Source organism: Megalops cyprinoides, chromosome 16 (genome assembly GCF_013368585.1).
Source record: "Megalops cyprinoides isolate fMegCyp1 chromosome 16, fMegCyp1.pri, whole genome shotgun sequence".
Lineage (NCBI taxonomy): Eukaryota > Metazoa > Chordata > Actinopteri > Elopiformes > Megalopidae > Megalops > Megalops cyprinoides.
Window position 1 is genome coordinate 25,975,053 of NC_050598.1, and position 15,616 is coordinate 25,990,668.

The 15,616-nt window shown below is 45.5% G+C and overlaps 1 protein-coding gene across 1 annotated transcript in view; it reads left to right on the top strand.

The window, feature by feature from the left end:
* The window catches only part of gpc3 (glypican 3), an 88,346-nt gene that overhangs the window by 46,820 nt on the left and 25,910 nt on the right, over positions 1 to 15,616 (top strand). Inside the window, exons 3-5 of the mRNA XM_036549149.1 lie at positions 115 to 803; positions 9,699 to 9,838; positions 11,877 to 12,002. Coding sequence (XP_036405042.1) covers positions 115 to 803; positions 9,699 to 9,838; positions 11,877 to 12,002 — 955 coding nt within the window. The remainder of the gene's footprint in view (positions 1 to 114; positions 804 to 9,698; positions 9,839 to 11,876; positions 12,003 to 15,616) is intronic.

A 15,616-nucleotide genomic window follows, 5' to 3' on the forward strand; every position in this document is an offset into this window, starting at 1 on the left:
TTAGTATATATGGCTCAGTGCTTTATTACTGGGGGTGACATCTGTGTGCAACACCCATAAGCCTTTAGTGTCTACCTGATGCTACATTGTGTGTACCTTCTTTTGCTTCTCCAGAGGCGTTTGAGATGGTCCTACGTCACGGCCGAAACTCCACTCTGCTGATGCTGAGGGAGGAGTTCCCAGGCCTGGGAGGCGGGGCCAACGCAGCGGTGGGCCAGCTCTTCCTGGACATCTCGCTCTACATCCTGGGCTCGGACTCCAGCGTGGACGACATGGTGACCTCCTTCTTCACCCGGCTCTTCCCGCTGGCGTACCGGCGCCTCCTGGGGCCCTCCGAGGGGGCGGCCGTCTCCGAGGAGTGCCTGCGCGGGGCCTGGAGGGACGCGGGGGCCTTCGGCTCGTACCCCAAGCTGATGATGACGCGCCTGTCCCGCTCTCTGCTGGCCACGCGGGTCTTCCTGCAGGCGCTGAACCTGGGCATCGAGGTGGTGAACACCACCGTGCACCTGCGGCCCGGTCGTGACTGCGGCCGCGCTCTGCTCCGCCTCTGGTACTGCCCGCACTGCCAGGGCCTGCTGGCCGCCCGGCCCTGCCGCGGCTTCTGCCTGTCCGTCATGCAGGGCTGCCTGGGAGGGGCGGCCGAGGTGCAGCCCCACTGGCGGGGGTACGTGGAGGGGCTGGCTGCGCTGGGCGGGGCCATGCGGGGAGAGCAGGACATGGAGACGGTGGTGCTGCGTCTGCACGCGCTCGTCCGCCTGGCGCTCCGCCACGCCCTCGCCGCACGCAGCCGCCTCGTCACCATGGTAAGAGTGTGTGTATGTATGTGTGTGTGTTTGTGTGTGTGTGTGTTTGTGTGGATCTGTGTATGTATGTGTGTTTGGGTTTTTTGCATGCTTGCATGCATGTCTGCATGTGTGTGATATGTGATATGTGTGTGTGCATGCATACATGTGTTTGTGCTCAAGTGTGTGTGTGTTATGGTAAACCTGTATGTTTGCTTAAGTGCCTTTTTGGTACATGACAGCATAATCAGGCAAGGGGCCCTCACGGAGCCTTAGTGTCTGTGGGCCCTGTAGACTCATCTGCAGATGCAGTGCAGAAGGTTGAAGTTGGCCTTGGTTTCTTCAGATCTGCTAAAGCCTGAACACACACCAGAGAGAGAGAGAGAGAGAGAGAGAGAGAGAGAGAGAGAGAGTGTGTGTGAGAGAGAGAGAGAGAGAGAGAGAGAGAGAGAGGAATCAAACCAGCAATCTTTCAGTTAGAACTACACCACACTGCTGACCAGCTATACAGACCTGCATACAATCACATTAATGTAGCATACAATACAATATGTCAGGGTAAACTGGTGTGTTTGTTGTCGTGCCTTGTTCGGGTATGACCAGCTATACAGACTAGCATACACTCATGGTAATATAACATACAATACAAGGTGTCAGAGTAAACTGGAATGTTTGTTTAGTACCTTTTTGGTATATGTCAAGCTCCATGCACAGACATACACTCAGGCACACTAACATATAATACAGTCCTGTATTGCGTTTAAAACCTCAGAGCTTCTTAGAAAGAGGCCCGTTGCTTGGTGTGCGGAGAAACTTTCTCTCTGGCAGGTAAATGCCTTTAAAGTGAAGTCTTGCACATTTAAACTGCAATAAAACAGATGAGTTGGTGCTATGCGTGCATTCCAAGTAAGGGGGAGGCAGCTATTAAATATTTAGCACTTTCCACTGAGGTGGTTACGGTAGCTGTTTTTCCTGTGTGGGATTGTGCTGAACTTTTCACTCTCACAATGTGTCTCCCACCGGTGGCCTGGGGTCCTCACTCACTGCACATTATTTATTAACATCGGGGTTTGACCTCAGTCATTCTGTTTTTTCTGTGTGTGTGTGTGTGTGTGTGTGTGTGTGTGTGTTGGAATGTATATGTGTGAGTCTGCATGTGTAAAAAGCGGTCTGTGTTTGTGGTTATGTGGAGGTGGGTGTGCAGGTGTGTGTGTGTGTGTGTGTGTGTGTGTATGTGTGTGTATGGGAGTGTGAATGTGTAAGTCTGCGTGTGTGCATGGGGGGCTGTGTTTGTTGTTGTGCTGAGGTGGGTTCTCAGGTGTGTGTGTGTGTGTGACTTTGAGCCACTGCTGATTGTGTGCTAATGTAGGCAAGGTTATGTGTTTGCGCAAGTTTGAGGTACGTGTCTCACTGCCGTTGCAGTTATAATTGTATAAATGTGTGACCAATTTGTGTGTGTGCTTGCAGTTGTGTCTGCTGAGAAGCTGTTTGTTGGAAGAAAGATTTTTACGTGCTTGACTGGACACCTTAATGAACAGCGATGTAATTGACACAATTAGTTGATTGCGGTCCAACAGAGTTTGGGTAATGCGAACTCTTCTGCTATTTGATGCCTGGAAGTTTGATTAATGAGGATGGCAGTGTTAAATTGAATTCCTTTGTATTGCTTAATAAAGTGGCGGCACTCAGCCCGGCCCCCTAGTGGCTGAGTGCCTGAGCCCCTCAGCTGTTATGCATATTCAAGGAGGGCACTGAAGTCTACCTCATTACCGAGGATATGCAGACACCATTTCCATGATGGGTGCTCTAATTCCATCAAACTGTAATCAGACAGACAAGAGGAAATGCGACAGTAACTGTGTACGTTCACTATCCTGAACTTTCCCTGCCATTGTCCCTCGATGGTCGAATGTCCTTCCACATTTCATCCGTTCTGCCGAGTCCCTCACTATTTTTAAGAAACATCTGAAGACACAACTGTTCCGCGCTCACCTGATCACCTGAATCACTACCATCTAAAGCAGCTTCTTATGTCCTAAACCCTAAACTGCCCTTCTGTCTCTACCAGCTAGCTTGTCCCTCATATGGCCAACTATTGAAACTCGGTCACTCAGCACTTCTATTACTGTGACTCCTTGTATGGCTTTTGCTTGTGTTGTACTCTGCCTCACTTGTAAGTCGTATTGGATAAAAGTGTCTACCAAATGGATAAATGTAAACGTATTCTAAATGTACATTTCAGACAGTCACCTCTGAGTTTGGGGGAAGGATGCAGCTCCATTCTTCCCCTCTCCCAGCCTCCTGACTCCCCTCACTCCCTCTCCACACTCTGAGTCAGGACACACTCGGCCTGTGGGGATGTTCTCAGCACTGATACGCAAACATGCGGCTCAGTGGCTTCTGGGCACAGATCCTCCGGGAGGGAGGCTGTTTGAAGCTGGTGTTGTGTTGTGCAGAGACATGTGAGCAGTGGCTGAAGAATAAGTACTCTCCAACAAAGATTGTAAATTTTATTGCACGCTGTTGTATTTTGTATAAAGTAGGGAAAGGCTTCTTGTAGTTAGGTTTTGGGTTTTTTTTCCTTCATTACTAATTTTTTCCATTAATATTTGTATAGCTGTTTTATATTTGTCCATGAATTGATGATAATTCTGATTTTTATATCAGATATACTTCTGAGAGTGTGAGTGTTTGTTTTCTAAACAGCCTTATTTATCATACTATTGTTCTTTTGCGTGTTGATTTCTTGGGAATAACACACAAAATCCCGCTGGTAGCTATTTTAAATGGCTTAGTAAATGAACAACATAATAATAAACAATATAATAATTCCTTTGGCAAAATGACCAAACAAAGGCAGTGTTTAGCACACTTACTCTCTCAAACAGATGTATAGGATTTATGCAGATCCTGGCATTTCCGGTGTAAGTGGATTGCGATATTAAGTTTGTGCGTGTGTTGTGTGTGTGTGCATGCGTGCGTGCCTGTGTGCGTGCGTGTGTGTGTGTGGGTGTGTGTGTGTGTGCATGTATGTGTATGCATGCGAAGTATGTTTGCATGTAACAGATGGGGAGAAAGTGGTTGTAAGGGGATCTTTGTTTATTGTCACTGACATTAACTGCTTTAATGGAGGTCCCTGGTTGCCGCAGGTGACAGACAAATTGAATCTGTACAAGAGGGACGCCTCAGAGGTGTTGGTGTTTAGCGGCTATAAAAACAGCCTGCATCCTCCGCCGGCCGGCCACAGAGGACCTCAGCGTTTCCTCGTATTCCACGGCCTCCTTTTCCCGGCACGCGATCTCAGAGTTCCTGTTTACTCTCACCTCTCGGGCTGAAACCCGCCTTCCGCGTGAGAACAGCGAAGGAGAAGCACCGTTGCCATCCCCTTGCTCGTTCACTGGGCCTCCCGTTCGCCTGCCACTTTGTTGTCTTTCCTTTGCATCTCTTTTCCTCTCCCTCCCACCTCACTCTGTATTTTCCTTTTCTTTTTTCCCCTCTCCCTCTCGCTCTCTCTCTCCCTCTCCCTCCCTTGCTTTCTCTCTCTCTCTCTCTCTCTCTTTCTCTTTGGTGCTGCATTGAGAGAAGATGCATGATTTATGAAGCTCTATTTTTACCCGTTACTGCGCAGAAGAGAGTGTGAGAGATCCAGCCACATAGGGAGGCAGAGAGAGAGAGAACGAGAGAGTTTGAAGTGAAAGCCCAGGGGTAAAAGAGGAAACCAGGGAGCCATCCTGACCTCTCCCGTCATAGAATTAAGACTTAATCATGGCATCAGTACACCAGTGCTGCCAAAGACCATTAAAGTCTAGTGCATCCTAGTGCATGAAATTAAATGAAATAGAACATGTAGCGGTGTTGTACCTTACTGTTGCATCCACCACCTCCGCCTTTACCATATTAAATAAGTGTGGATTACATGACCGTGTTAACCAAGTGAACGACGGCATGAAGCAGAAGAGGGCTTTAGCTGTAGAAAAGATCAGGCGACCCGGCAGAACGGGTCACACTCATGAGAACTGTGAGTTGGATCGGCGGTAACACAACCTCCGCACTCTGTCTCTCAGGAGGTGGCAAAAGGACAGGCATTTGGCAGCAAACTTCTGCTCTCTCTCTGTTTCTCTCTCTCTCTCTCTTGCCATTTCTCATTGTTTCCCTCTCACTCTCAGTCTGTCTCTAAAAAATCTGGCCACACTCCTGTGTCCACACAAAAGTTAATCACAGCCTGCAGTGACTGTATGAATCCACTGCTCCTTTAGATATGTGATTAGTCTTGCCTGAGCTCTGAAGCTCCTCCATTTGCAGTATGTTGTGGTCTGACTGGCAGCAGATGGAATAACTGTTTTTCAGATACGGTTAGTGAATGGTGTCAGTGTTTGTTGTGGTTATGTGTCTCTGTGCAGGTGCCTCTCCAAGGTGTGTATGTTTTGTGTTTGTACAGTGTGCACGACTTTGAACTTGTGCGCCTATCAGTAGGTCTATAGAGCTTGTGTGTGTGTGTGTGTGTGTGTGTGTGTGTATGTGTGTGATGAAAATATTGGCATGAAACATCATGCTATGCACTTTCATGACATTGATACAGAGTTAGGTCCCCAGCATGGTAGGAATGACTAAGGGAAGTAACATCTGGAGGAAGAAATTGATAACAAATATGAGGATATTATCATATAGGGATTTAGTTCATGGTTGTAATCTGAATGTGACACAGTTTAATATTTGCATCCAAAAAGCCTGATTTTGCTGCTGCCTGTAAAACGACTGCAGCGGACAATGGCTCTGCTGAAGCAGTGCTGTCACAACTGTGCCCTGGCAGTAAACCTTTCAAAAGACCAAAGTGTCGATCCTCCGAAAGCTAGATGATAGTGTAGCCCCGCAAATACAGCCCCAAATTACACCTACATTGATCTGAAAATGAGTATATTAGGGAGCTTTAGCAGGGCAAGGCTCGCACTAAAAGACAAAGCTCACAAGGCACTTAATGCCATTAAAGAAGGACTATGCAAAGTAATTACACCAATCACTCTTCGGTCAGCAGAAAGTACTAAAGATGCTAAAAGCACTCCATGGAAGCACTGTATAATTATTTTGAACAACCATAAATGAGTGCATGCAGGATCGATAAGGCTGACATTGATGATAATGACCCAAAAAAGAGTGGCATCTCATATCATACTCTTTGGACTCAGGACTCGCTCGCTTGTAGTGCAATTTGAAGCAAGTAAGAGAGTTAAGACCCTAAAAAAACCATTCCCTAAGGCGATTATGTGGTTGGCTAAGCCTGTAACATAGAAGTGGAAACCTCAAGGGTCATTTGTACCTCATGTTTTAGCTGTTAATGTAAATAATTAGCATGCTGATATGAAGTCAGCCGCTGCAGGTAGCAGGTAAAAAAAGGTACTAGTGGTGGCAGTGTAGCTGGTGTAGTGGTAAGAAGCAGGACTTGTAACCAAAATGTTGCTGGTTCGATTCCCCTGCTGGGGCACTTCTATTGTACCCTTGGGCAAGGTACTTAACCCACAATTGCTTCAGTAAAAATCCGGCTGTATAAATTGATAACATTGTAAAAATGTAAAAACTGTAACCTATGTAAGTCGCTCTGGATAAGAGCGTCCACTAAGTGCCAATAATGAGATGTAATATAAAGATATGCCTGAAAGCCTCTATTCAACACCAGGTTGCTTTGACAAACTTGGACTAGTGATTTCTGGGCACAAAGCACCATTTCATTAAAATTCAAAACCTATCAGCATAGACAGAATTGGATGGGGAAAAACAAAACAAAGATTCAGGAACCGTAGATGGCAGTTGGCAGCTCTCTCGCAGTAACATTCTCAATCCGAGGTGGATAGGTGTAGGTCAAGCTGTGGCCACACTTCCTGACCTGCTGGAGCTGTAATGGTGATACAGGTGATATAGGATGATCGCAAGGAAGGCAAAAAACATCTTTCGAATTTAACTGTTATACAGGTGCTTTTAAAAAGAAGCCAAACTATGTTTATGGATGTGTAAATACAGTATGTACAGTACAGTACAGTAAGTACTTCAGCCTATATTTCATATGGAGGCTTAAAAGGTCTCTAGTCATGCCCTTCTCTTTTCTTATTGGCTGAGCAATTTTGGTTCCTTAAACTGATTCTTTAGAATCATGGCTGGTTCCTTTACTTCTGTTCAGTATTGAATTCTGAAAGTGCAGGCTCTACAACTTCTGCTGCAATATTATATTTATGGAGGCTTAAATGGTGCTCAAGGCTATTTGACAAATTATGACATTGACGTTGGTGCATGAATCTAAAACATGAAACAAACATGGTCTCCTTTTGACCCTAGAGAAGTGTACACACTTGGTGGGTATCTCTAAACTGTCAGCGATATCAGTGAGAGAGAGATGTTACGTACATGACTCTGAGATCACATTTGGTCATCACCAAAGGCAAGCAAAGAAAATCTTGGCTACCAAGAAACATTTTTTGAATGTGGTCTCTGTGAGACAGAAGAGGTGCGGTCGGAGTTATCCCATCTGTAATATTCCAAAATTGAAATTAATGATAATAATTACGAATGAAATATTGTTCCATAACATTTAAAGAGTCAAAAATGAGAAAAACTTATTTTAAGAAAATGAAGGTCCTTGAATTTTCCAGATTTTAGGACAGCAGAAAAGTTCACATCTTCCTGGGATAAGGACAAACCCTTGAGCTGCCCAATACATCATAACCCATAACAGCCCAGGAGACATAAAGTAACCACTCTGATCAGAAGCAAATCAATCCCTACATTTCGTCATCAGCTCCTCATAATTCATTTCATGTAATTTTGTTTGTACTGCTATGACCAGCCACTGTTTTGACTGAATTATGATATTTCGTGTTAATAATGATTTTAATATACTTATCAAAATTGTAATAACCGTACATTAATGACATTATCTGAATTGAAAAATGAGAGCATGAGTGTAATGGACAAATGGCTGGAGTGTGTTTGTGTTAGACGTGTGTGTGTGTGTGTGTGTGCGTGTGTGTGCGTGTGTGTGCGTATGTGTGTGTGTGTGTGTGTGTGAGGGTGTGAGTGTGTGTGTGAGAGAGAGAGAGAGAAAGAGAGAGAGAGTGCATGTGTTTGTGTGTTTGAAATATAGAGAGAGAGTGAGTATGTAAAGGATCAGAGGGTGGAGATTTTGCACTAGGTGAGTGTCTGAGAGGGATGAGAGGATGTAAGTGACTCCGTGCGCATACATATGTGGATGTGGATTGAGTCTGTAGCCGCGGAGCTCGGCTCCAGCGCCTCTGTGTTAGCGTAAAGATATCTGAGGGCGAGTGCTCTGTGCTCTGTGACTACTCTCATCTGCGCACCATCCTGTTATTTCAGTTCGACCAGTTTGGGATGATATTAATACCCTGCTAGAGAGAGCCTGGGAAAAACATCAGGAGGGGAAGAGGTGCTGAATCAGATTCTCCCATGAGCCTCTGCTCTTGTAGGGTTCTTTGTAACAAAAAAAAAAAAAAACAGCAAAAATCGCATTAATCATCACCTTTGGGATAGCAGACACAAGATAAAATTAATAAATTACATGGGAAAAATCTCTTGTGGGTTGTGGTGCAAACTGGCTTCTAATGATTTCCCTGGAGCCGAAAGAGTCAGAGAACATTATTGTTGAGCCCGTGGTTTATTTGGGGGAGAGTTAGAGATACCAGAGGCTTAGTGCATTGAAGATGGAATGCACTGAATCAGAATTGCATCTACATTCATCATATTCAAATCTCTTTGTTTTACAACTTTAACTCCTCAGTTATGCAAGCATTTCCGTGGCTTGCGTGATGCAAGTTGTTCCATTATCATTCATTTTCTTTTTTTAAAACGTGTTATGTGATGTTCATGTTGATTTACCGATCTGAAAACTTCCTGTGTGGATCTGTGTATGTATGTGTGTTTGGGGTTTTTTGCACGATTGCATGCATGTGTGAATGTGTGTTTAGCCACGTGCATGTGCATGTATGATTGAGGATGCATATGTGTGCGTCTGTGCATGCATGTATGTGTGTGTACGCAAGCATGCGTATCTGTGAATGTGTGTATGCATGCATGCATATATGTGTGCGTGTGTGTGTGTGCATGTATGTGTGTAAATGTGTATGTGTAAGCGTGAGTGTGTGAATGTGTGTGTATGTGTATGTGGGAGTATGAGTGTGTGTGTGTGTGTGTGAGCTCTCGCCCTTTGATGAAGATGTCCGGTTCTGATGGTCTGTTCTATCAACCTGCATCAGTATTCAGCTGGGGGGGGCACCAGCACATTCACTTAGGGGAGCAGAGCACAATTAGCTGTTAATATTACGAGGCAGAATTAAGCCCCGAATTGAACCCCTAGGGAAATTAAACCGCCGGCAAATCATTAAACCACAAGCAAATCATTAAGAAGCATTTGCATTTTTATTGCACCTGAAAAGAATGTCGTCGTTCCATTATCTCTGAGACACAGAGACTTTTTATTATTATTGTGCTGTCCCGCATAAAAACAATGTGTTTTATCTTTACCAGGAAAATTAAGACCTCATTTGCATTTTTTGTGCTTATAGAGAAGTTGTGAATTCTGAAAACAACACGAAAACTACTCATGAAGAATGACTTGTTATTATGTAAATCCATGCCCCCCCCCCCCCCCCCCCCAACAACACCCCCACCCCGCCCCTTTCCCTAAAACAAAGCAACAAACAGTAAATCAAACAAAACAGGGATGAAAGACAATGTGAGTGTGAACATTTCTGATAAAGAGAGAGGATGTTTTTGGCTGCCACATGGTTTTAATTTTCCTTCCTCAATGTCATGGCTCTCTTGCCAGGCCTGTGCTGCAGGTATTGCAGGAAGCTCTGGCTTTGTGAATGTGTGCTTCTGTGCTGTCTCATACGCGCCCTTCTCCCACCTGCCCAGGTGAGCGGTATGTGTGCCTACTCCCAGCGTGTCTCTCGCTCAGTGGCGCCCCCTGCTGACCGCACTCCCGCCTCCACTGGTCACCGCAGCCCGAAGCCTGTGCCCTTTGACCCGGAAGAGACCTTGGCCGGTCGTCGCAGGTATTGGCGCTGGGGTGTGACCTGATGCTAACCACTCTAGTGACAATATGGAGAATGAACATTCATGCGAGCTGCATTCACTACTCAAACAGTGACCAGAATTGGTCTCTCTCACTCTGATGTTGTAGGGCAATCAATAGCAATGGACAATTATTGGTTCATAATCTCTTAATGGTTCAGACTGTGTATCATATATACTGTGTCAAGAGGAAGTGGAGCTGTGACTGGATGCAACAGAGGAAATACACAACTCTCACCAGCTCCACAACTAATAGGTCTTTGGTGGTACCCTTTTAGACTGAAATGAAGGCTCAAAAAGCGGGATGAAGGTGGCTTAAAGCTGAAGAGGCATAGAAATCACATCAACTAGCCAGATCACTGTTACTGTAGTGTCCAGTAATACGTTTGTTGTTTCTTTGTTAAGGTTTGATGTTAAGTTCAAGTGCAGTTTTTTATACATTTGAGATTTTTTTGTACACTTTGAATTGCCGAAAGTTTAAACATTTTTAAATGTCAAATTCTGAGGAAGAAAGGGATAAAAAATGGCATTCGTTTATGACAAGAAATTTGTCAGCCTGAAAAGGTCCTTCTGGGTTGTAACAGGATATTTTCCATTATGATGTCATCAATCCAAAGTTCACAACTGTGAGAGATTGTTCTCTTTCCAGCCATTTCCAGCGAAATCCAAACTTGAGAATTTCTGCCATTTTTTGTTGTATTTGTTCTGCATGATATTTCAATGGTTAAGCTCTTTTATGACCTGCTGGCTTTTTTTCCCCCAGTAAGCTCATACAGCACATGTTGCCTAATTAAATTAAATGGCGTTATAATGGGGTACTTTACTGACTGGTGAGACCTCACCATGTGAAAACAATAATGAGGACAGGAAGGGGCTGGTTTACCAATGCTGTGATGAATTGTGCTACTTATTTCTTCAGTCCAGCACTGATAAACTCTAAAACAAAGACATTCCTAATGAACTAACGGGTAGTGCTAAGCAAAGCTGAATCCAGCCAGAATATGAACAAGACGCATAGTATGAGGCTTACCGTGAATGAAGGATAGAGAGAGTTGAGTGAGCTGGCATATATATCTAATTAAACTGGATCCCTTGTGTCACACACAGATGCACATACGCACCTGCATAAACAAGCAACAGGTGTATATTACTTATAACTGCAGCAACACAGTGTAAAAGTTATCTTATACATAATATCACAAAGCTGAATTTCTGACCTGTCCATTTAATTAATATTGACAGCAGAGCTTATGAACTAATGCTGATGTGTTGCTATGCACTGGGATTTCTCTCTGCATTGACATGGAAAATTCCTGTCATGGTTATAGTTAAGGGAGAGTCAGACTGTTTCTGGAGGGTTGTCTGTATGCTGCTTTTAGCTCTCTTTATTACTTAATTAGCCCAATTACTCAGTTTGACCTTTCTAACGTTTCTGCAAAAGATAAACCACCACTCAAGGCTACACTTTTAATCAGTAATCTGTAAATATTTTTGCTGCAGTGTATTTTGGGAAATGCGTCGGTGTGAATGTATGACGCTAATTAGCTAATTGGACCAATTAAGATGGGGGTAATTGGTTGGAACGAAAGCGGGCGTACACACGGCCTAGCAGGAATTAAATTTGTCACCCCTCTTGTAGGAGGTCAAACACACTTTTGCTGTCAGTGCATACCGTATGCCTGTTATTCCCCTACTTTCCTTGTCGTGCCCTTCAGGCTAGACGTAAGGTAAACCTCTGCCTCACCCACTAATGAAACAATAAGCAGTTGAATAAACAGCAGTGATTTTACTTTACAAAAGGGATGGTGGGCCACCGTTAACATTGTTATAGTTAGCACTGTCACTGTTAGCATTGATTGCGTTTGACATTTCTCTCTCTCCTCTGCCTCAGCTACCGTGTGCATAACTGCTTTAGTTTTATTGGTCACTCTCACCCTCTCTTTCTTTCTGTCTTTCTGTCTGTCCCTCTGCTAGTAGACATCAGTATCGCCTAACTTCTCTCTCATGTTCTTCGCTCAGGGAGTTTATCAACAGCCTGAAGAGCTTCAGCACTTTCTATGGTGGCCTGGGGGAGGCGCTGTGCAGCAGGGACCCTGCTATGCTCAACGACTCCCTCTGCTGGAATGGACAGGAAGTGACTGACAGGTGAGTAACTGTCCGAAGCAACGGTGTGGAGTGAACTGGCCCCTTCCCCCATTTGTACTGCATCACCACTGCGTCATTACATCATAACTTCAGCCTGATCAACAATGAGAAACGTGGCATATTTGTTTGTTTTTTTTTTGCTTAAACCATTTCACCTTTCTTTGTGAAAATGCTGGAAAACTGATATATTACAAACATATGTTGATGAAGTTCATGAGGAAAATACAGAGAAGACGGTTCAACCTTCAAGTCAGACGAAAATGTCGAGCTTTAACCGAAAGTAGCTGTTTTGGTGCCCCCGATCCTTTCCCCCCGTCTCTGAGTGTAAATCCTGGCCTGAGGTCTTACGTGAATTTATTAGTGTCTGTTGCAGTGTTCCCTTCCCAGTCTTGGTTAGCAAGGCCTTTGCTGTCATTCTCCTCCTCTGTCCACCCTCGCCTCCTTCCCTGCCCCTCAGAACCCAATTAGAACTTTTCAATATTTCGCTTCACCTTCCTCCAGCATGTTCTCCGCAATCCCCCCTGTATCTGTCTCAGTCAGTGTGTTCCAGTGTGGCTTTTCAACCTGGTAGATATACAGTTGTGATTCCAGAGCATTAATATACACACATTAAAAATGGGACAGACACATAGTGTTCCTCGGTGGGGGGGGGGGGGGGGGTGTTAAACATTGGGCTGAGAGAACAGAGTGCACGTAGCCGTGTGGGCTTCCCCTGTCGTGGGTTGCCTCCTCCCCTCTCCCCATCTCTCAGCATGCGACCGGCAGCAATTCACTCCGTCACCAGTGTCACATACACTTTCTCGCAGTGTCTCTCAGGGTGAAGCGGAGGAAGCAGCAGGGGTGAGGGTGGTGGGGGGGTGGGTTGGTGTGTGTGTGTGTGTGTGTATGTGTGTGTGTGTGTGTGTGTGTGTGTGTGTGTGAGAGAGAGAGAGAGAGAGCCATGATTTACTGCCTCCCTGGGGGGACAGGGACGAGCGTGGCAGGGGGGCAGAGGTACCCTGAGGGGTTCATTAGGAGCCGGGAGAGGATGGGGAGAGGGTGTAAGAGATGGCTCGGGAGAGTCATGGCTGGGGGGGTGATGCCCCTCACTCGTTAGCCGTGTGCAGCCTGCTGCAGCAACAGAAAAATTGCATTCGTAAATATTATTCCGTTATTTTCCCCTTACATTCTATTTTCTCGCTGCTTTGCTTACTTTCCCTCTGCATCTGTAAGTGGTCTGCCTCCCCTGGGTACGTTGCTGCTTCTCAGTCATCTTGTCATATTGCTCCCCCTACTGGAACTCTATGGCATTGCTCTTTTTTATGCCATCTTAACATCAAAAGGATACTGATCACCCTCAGTCAACAAATTGCAAATCTGAATCTTAAACAGTATGGAAGTGAGGGGGGAAGGTCTTTACATATTTGCAAAAAGTTGCAAACTGTCATTTCTGTGCATTTCCCTTGTGAGAGGAAGTTCAGCTCTGAAAAATATAAATGCTCTCTGGATCAAGGACACATAGCTGGGGGGACGCTGGGGGGACGCCGGGGGGGGCAGACACTGGAGGGCATAAAAATTTTAATTTCCTTCTGTTTCAGTTTTGTCTATTCCATATCTCTTTTACTCTCACCTATTAATGGATGACTTGTCTCTACATTATTAATGCGATAATTAACACTTGAAGGTGAGCTGACGTTCCAGGTAATAAGAAGAATAAATAATGTTAGAAATTTAATTTGGTTTAATGGGCGGTATGAATATGGGGGAAATGAGCTGGTGAATGATAGCAGGTCCTGAGGTGGAAAGGGGGGGGGGGGGGGGTTGGGCAGTGGAGGAGTAGCAGGGACCCTCATGTGCTGATAACTGTCAGAATGATGCTGCTGTCAGTGACATCACAGTCAGTGTGGTGCTGCTGTCAGCCTGTCAGACACTGCCCCCGTGAATCCTCGCTGCCACTGTGCATCACAGCTAATTGGGTTTTAATTGAGGGTAATTAGAATGAACACGGGACCTTGGTACCCCCATGGGGCAGAGACTGTGCCTTGTTAGATGCGGAATGCTGGTGATTCTCTGACAGTCGGAGAGGAAGTGTGACGGACAGGCACGCACGTGCGTGTGGACACACACACACACACACACGTAAACACACACGCACGTGTGTATGTGGTGCCAATTATGCTCTCTCCTCTCCCTCTCAGAGATGGGGCTTAATACATAATATATATAATATAATATATAAACATTACACTGAGTGTGGTTACAAGTACTTTGAGCTCAGTGCTCTGTAGGAGACCCATGTCTGAGGAGGACAGAATGTTTTACATGCCATCTGCATTGGCTGGCAAGCTGCCCCTTTATTTTCACATTCCTGATCTGAGGTTCTTACTGGCTTCACATGGTTGGTTGGGTGCACGTTTCCCGGAGCTTCATATGAGATGCACAGCAGAGTATAGCCCAGTACAGGCAGCTGAGAATATCAGCAGCCTGCTTTTCCCCTGTGCAGCCATCTCCGTCGCAACACCGCAAGCCGGGGGTAATACCAGCTCCTTCCTTCATCCGCCCCCAGTCTCCAGAGGGGCTGCCTAATGTCCGACTCAGCTGTCCAAACACACCTGTCTGCGGCGGGCCTCCAGACATTCCCTCAGATAAAGATGAACGCGAGGCGCTGAAGGGTTAAACTCTCAATGCGCAGAGCGCTTAGCCCCTGCGGGAATGCTGGGATGCAGGAGAACCCTGAGATAATTCCAGGCTTTGAATTCCACAGGACCTGGCGCAAGACCTTGAACCGAGAGAGAGAGAGGGAGAGAGGGGGAGAGAGAGAGAGAGAGAGAGAGGGAGAGAGGGGGAGAGAGAGAGGGGGAGAGAGAGAGAGAGAGAGTGTGTGTGTGTGTGTGTGAGAGAGAGAGAGAGACAGAGAGAGAGGGAGAGAGGGAGAGAGAGAGACAGAGAGACAGAGAGAGGGAGAGAGAGAGAGACAGAGAGACAGAGACAGACAGAAAGAGAGACAGAGAGACAGAGACAGAGACAGAGACAGAAAGAGAGAGAGAGAGACAGAGAGAGAGAGAGAGAGGCATGTGAGCCTGAGGCATGTGTGCTCGTCTCTCCCTCACTAAACCTCTTTGGCTGTAACTCCAGCAGAAAACAGAGCTCTTCACTTCATCCAATATTTTTATCAGCACCTGTGTTGCTGTTGAAGTTGTGCTGTTATAGCCTAAAGGAGTTTCCCTTTCTTAAGGCAGTGAACAAGCACAATGACAGTGTTACAAAAGGAGGCATGTTGTTCCTTGTTATTTCTTGAATAATTTGGCTTTTTGAAGTCGTCCTTTTCTCTAGACAGCCACGCGGACTTTGCAGAGTCCTCGTATTTTCTCTCTCATAAGGGAAGGGTCTTATTAAGGCTGCTGTTCATTTTGACTACCACTAGAGGGCAATACAATAATTGTTTTAGGGGCATTGGTCAAACACAGCGGCAAACTGCTATAACATGGTGGTAGAGTTACGCAAACTGTTAAATAATAAAACCAATAAAGTGTCTAACTCTGAACGTCTATCTGTGAACATCTGTTTTGTACAGAGAGCAGAAAAAGAGCAACATAAATGCATTTCAGGCACTGAAGCACATGTTGAGTAGCTGG